The following is a 5,713-nucleotide window of genomic DNA, read 5'->3' on the forward strand; positions in this document are numbered from 1 at the left end:
GTGATTCAGTCTCTACTTCTCTTCCCCTGGTCTCTCTCCTGCCTTGCCCGGCGGTACCGCGCGTGGCTGTGAAGGTCAGTGCGCCTCTGGATACCCAGGGCCCCGCGTGAGCGACTGTCGGGGAATCTGTGCGCCTCCGGGCTCTCTCTGGGCTGCCCTGCACTGTGCGGATCCCCGCTGACCTGTCCGCCTGGGGTCTCCCGGCCTCCCCGCCGGGCTAGGAGCGGTGCACCTGGGGACACGCGGGTTTCCGCGGGCCCAGCGCCAAGCCTCTGGGCGCTCCGCGCTTTGTCCAAGAGAAGAACTTTAAATCTCAAAAGAATACTAAGAATTTTAAGATGCTAAAGAAAAATGAAAACAGTTACGTTTCTCATATGTGTGCATTTTTTAAATTTCCACACTACCATATCCATTATCTTCTATTGTTGAGTATATGACAATTATTTTGAACTCAACACATTTAGGGCAAGCATCTTCTCTTCTTTTGAGACAAAGGCCTCTTCTAAAGCTCATTATTTTAATGAAGATGATCACCTATTGTCTCTGTATGCACATGAGAAACCGCGAGTCCTATTTTACCCCATAGCCTCCATAATTTTCCATATAAAAACCATTACCGAGACATCCTAATCATTTCTCTTTGAGACCTTCCATAGCTCCATGGCTTTCTTTTCACACTCCTACTATCAGCATCCTTTACCTAGACTTGCTGATTACCCAATTCACCCACATACACTCCTCCTGATGCTCCGTAATGCACTCTAGAAAATATAGTCAACAACAGTGCAAGAGAGATCCCCTTTCTCCACAGCCTCGACAACACCTGTTGTTTCTTGCATTGTTGATTTTAGTCATTCTGACAGCTGTGAGGTGATATTTCATTGTAGTTTGGATTTGTATTTCCCTGAAAAATGTATTAAGAAGACATGTATATATATATATATATATACACATAGAGAGAGAGAGAGAGAGAGAGAGAGAGTCTGAGCACTTTTTCTTTAGTGTATTACTTTTGCTAACACCAGTGACATTGATCCTCATTTTATATGGCTTTATAGTTCAAGCAGTATTGACTACACACACACACACACACACACGAATATTACTCATTCATAAAAAAGGATATGACATCTTGCTATCTGCAGTGACATAAATGGAGTGAGAGGAGATTATCTTAAACAAAATAATTCAGTCAGACAAAGACAAATAACATCATCATTCATATGTGGAATTTAAGAAATAAACAAACAAGGGACACCTGAGTGGCTCAGTTGGGTACGTATCCAACTTCAGCTCAGGTATGATTTCATGATTTCATGATTTCTGGGTTCAAGTCCCACTTCTGTGCTGTCAGCATAGAGCCTGGAGCCTGCTTCGGATACTGTGTTTCCCTCTCTCTCTGTGCCTCCCCCGTTCGTGCTTTGTTTCTATCTCAATAATAAATAAACATCAAAAAAATTAAAAAAAATAAATGAGTTAAAGAACACAAAGAGAGATAGGTAAACCAAGAAACAGACTCTTAACTACAGAGAACACAGTGGTGGGTACTAGAGAGGAGGTGGAGAGATGGGTTCAATCCATCAAGGGGATTAAGGAGGGCAATTATTGTTATGTAAATGATGTTGTACAGAAGTGTTGAATCACTGTATTCTACACCTCAAACTGATGTTACACTGTATGTTAACTAACTGGAGTTTAAATTAAAACTTTAAAAAATACAGCCTAAGTGCCCATTTCAAGCACGACGACAATTATTCCACTCTCCCCCCTTGAATTATGCATCATCAGCGGCTTTACGTTGCCCACTAGACAAGCACAGACGTTCACTCCCTGCCTTGAAGACTTCTCTATCCCTTGCATTTACCCCGTTTCCTTAAAGCACAGGACATTTGAGCATACTGATTCTTCCTACCGATCTTTACTCAGTTCCCAATTGTTCAGACCTCATCATTTATCTAGGGAAACTTTTTCTTTATATCCCTGAGTCAGTCAAATACCCACAAATTTATTCATCATGTGCCTCTCTTGTTTGTGGCATTTTTACTTTTTAGCGATCATTTAATAATGTCTTCGCCAACTGCTAACCTGTGAGCTCCATGAGAGTAAGAACAAAGTTTGGTTTGCTCACCAAAGCATTCACAGTGCTTAGTTCTGCAGGCAGAAAATTAAAACACCAAGTTATCAAAACCATGGATAATTTCAACTAATATGTGATTTTCACTTATTCTTTAAAAGGTTTCAGAGATGTGAAGTTCTCTACGGATAAGGACCCTAGTTGTAAAAAAGTCCATGGTGGGATATAAACTTAAGTTCACAAAGCCTAAAGAAATTTTATTTTCCTATGCATATGCAAATCAAATTACCCACATATGATAATTAATAGTGTTTTATATTTAAAAAATAAATGCATTGCCTATAGTCCAGTAAAAGTAGTTTTAAGGGGGAAAAATCCATCTTTAAATTTACTGTATTTAAAGTTCATTTTTCTTGGTGTGTTACTTTATTCCTCTTTACTATTAATGTCGTTTTGTATTTTTTCTCATGTAAACAATTTTTTAAACTATTTATTTTTGAGACAGAGAGAGAGAGAGCGAGAGAGCGAGCAAGCAAGGAAGGGCAGAGAGAGAAAGGGACCCAGAATTTGAAGCAGGCTCCAGTCTCTGAACTGTCAGCACAGATCTCGACATGGGACTCAAACTCAAAAGCTATGAGATCATGACCTGAGCTGAAGTCAGACACTACACAACTGAGCTACCCAGGTGCCCCTTCTTTTTCTTATTGTCATGTGCATTTATTCCAGATTATACCAGGATTCTATATAATATAAATCGCTGCACAGTGAATTTCACCCTGGAGGCATATTAAAATGAATTTAACCTCTTCTCTATTGTTGAACATTTGCATTTTGATCACTATAAATACTTCTATAAGGAATTCTACACTTTCTTCACAAAAAAAGATAGGTCTATATGTCAGCTTTTATTCCTAGAAATAGTATTATTGAGTCAAATTATATATTACTTAGAAGATCCAAGAGCTAATAGATATTACCAAAGTTCTCTAAAGAAATTTTGTAGCGTTCTACCTTCCCTTGCATTGTATTTAGTAAATGAAAATAATTGCTTCATGACTTTTGCTAAACCTGGGAATTTTTATCTTTTGAGAAACCTGCCAATTTTAAAGGCAGAAATATGAAGTGATTATTTTCTATTTCCTTGAATATTTTAGAAATGGTATATTTTTCACATATGATATAAAGTAGAATGTTCATATATATTTGATTTCCTCTCACCCTCTAGGCAGATGGTAAAATTATACTTCCCAGTACTTTGAACGTAGGTCAGGATTTTTAACTTGCTTTACCAATAAAATGTGAATGGAAATTATGTGAGTCACTTTCTGATGATGACTTTAAGATCTGATGCACACTATGCCATGATGCCATCCTCCTGCCAATCACAAGAAGCAAGTTCCAGAGAGAGTTTTCCATCTGTTATATTCTAGATTGGGGATAATACCAAGAAAACTCCAACCTCTGAAGACAAAGTAGCATGAAGGAGAAATAAACCTTCATTATTTAAAACCACTGAGACTTGGGGCACCTGGGTGGTTCAGTCGGTTAAGCATCTAACTCCAGATCATGTCATGACCTCATGGTCTGTGGGTTCGAGCCCCATGTCGGGCTCTGTGCTGACAGCTCAGAGCCTGGAGCCTCCTTCAGATTCTGTCTCCCCCTCTCTGTCCCTCCACCACTCTCTGCCTCCCTCCCTCTCTCTCTCTCTCTTTCTCTCTCTCTCTCTCTCTCTCTCTCTCTCTCTCTCTCTCTCTCTCAAAATAAAATAGAGACCAAAAAAATGTAAAAAAAAAAAAAACCTTGAGATCTTTTGAGGTTCTTCTTACTACATTATATGTAACTAACCCTGAGTATAGAAATTGATACCAGTAATGGGGTTCTTTTGTTAAGGGAAAAAGAATGAAACCAGGAGACATTAGCCTAAAGTTCAGGTGGAAGATGGTGAAGACAGTTACTAAAGATTGGAACCACAGTGATGCATGTTATGCAGTAAAAAAAGAAATGGTAAAAATATCACCTGCAATAATTTCAAAGGCAGATAAGGAATGCAATGATTGTAACTCTGAAGAGGGTGAAAACCATTATTTCTTTCTATTGGATACAGTTGAGAAGATATTCCTGAAAAAAAGCAGAAACAATATTTTTTCAGGTGAAAATAAGATAATTAACAATTCAAGTACTTGGTGGGTTAGAAAAGACAAAGCATCTGTTTTAGTTCCAGATAGTCATATATAATGTGAAGACATTCTTTGAGTAACAAAGTCCAATTCTCTTTTTAATGTTTATTTATTTTTGAGAGAGAGACAAAGTGCAAAGCAGGGAGGGACAGAGAGAACGGAAGATGCAGAATCTGGAGCAGGCTCCAGGGTTTGCGCTCTCAGCACATAGCCCGACGTGGGGCTTGAACTCACGAACTGCAAGGTCATGACCTAAACCAAAGTTGGACACTTAACCGACTGAGCCACCCAGGTGCCCCACAAAGTAAACTAAAATATAATCTTTAGCAATAAGAATTGATTTAAGAATGTGGCAAGTAGCTGTTATTAAACTTCCTGAATGGATTAAAACTGCTCCAAATATACCCTTCCAGGTGAAATAACTGGCTCAAGGAAAGGAGAATAAGGGAAAAGTGAAAAGAGAATAAGCTGATCCCACTGAAGTCTAACAGGCTCAATATACCAATGACTAGACATACAGAGAGAGCAATGTCTTTACTAAAATTGTGGATGTGACCATTGGAATGTGGAGCACACTAAAATCAAATATGTGAAAAGCTGACATTTTATTTTAGATTTATACCACCAAATAAGCATGAATATGGATTAAAGAAGCTTCTGACTGTTTGAAACTTAAAATAACCCCTGGACTCCAACCTTCTTTAAGTGGGAAGGAAACTGAAATTCTCAGGTGTTCTCTTCAGATTTAGACACCGGATATGGGACCTCAGAAAGAGTAGACACAAAGGGTTGTGAAGAACATACAGAGACATCACCCTACTCATGGGTGGAACTCTTCACAACTGCCCAGTGGTTTTTGGAATTTCTAGACTTGTGACTTCTATCTCTGAACTTTCTCAATGCGAGTGTTTATACTGGTCATCTTTCAGGTCTACCTATTAAATTCTAATCATGTGCAGGACACACGACTATCTATTCAGTTCGCAAATCTCTGAGGAAAAAGAATTCAAGTATAGACCCACTTGGGAATTGGGCAGGGACTCTGAACTTTGAGCTTATCTTGTCACTGCACGGAAATGTCATACTTGTTTCCTTTGGGGAGGAGGCAGATGTATGTGACTATAAGGCAGACGGTGATAGACTTTAAGCCTGACCACAAACATAGGGTTTCCTCCTTCCTCCTGGCCACTTGGTAGAATTATAGTTTTCCCACACAGTGAACGAGGTCTTGGTCTATGGCTAGCTTTGCTAATAAGTGTAAGCTAAACTGATTTCTAAACTTGTGGGAAGAAATTTGAAGAGCTACTCTGTGTTTTGCAACAATTACTTCTTTTTAGTACAACAATTGAGAATATTTTGGACTATGGTCAATCTAAAAATTTGGATCCCTAATGGAGAATGAGGGGGGTAAAGCCCTTAGCTAGCATTCAAGGGGCTTCAAACAAGAGCAAAAGTAAATCTT

The 5,713-nt window shown here is 38.9% G+C and overlaps 1 protein-coding gene across 1 annotated transcript in view; it reads right to left on the reverse strand.

Annotated features, from left to right (window-relative positions):
• Positions 1–5,713, reverse strand: part of LOC115296445 — a 47,145-nt gene that overhangs the window by 12,907 nt on the left and 28,525 nt on the right. Inside the window, exon 3 of the mRNA XM_029944904.1 lies at positions 48–341. Coding sequence (XP_029800764.1) covers positions 48–341 — 294 coding nt within the window. The remainder of the gene's footprint in view (positions 1–47; positions 342–5,713) is intronic.

Source organism: Suricata suricatta, chromosome 7 (assembly GCF_006229205.1).
Source record: "Suricata suricatta isolate VVHF042 chromosome 7, meerkat_22Aug2017_6uvM2_HiC, whole genome shotgun sequence".
In the NCBI taxonomy this organism is placed as follows: Eukaryota; Metazoa; Chordata; class Mammalia; order Carnivora; family Herpestidae; genus Suricata; species Suricata suricatta.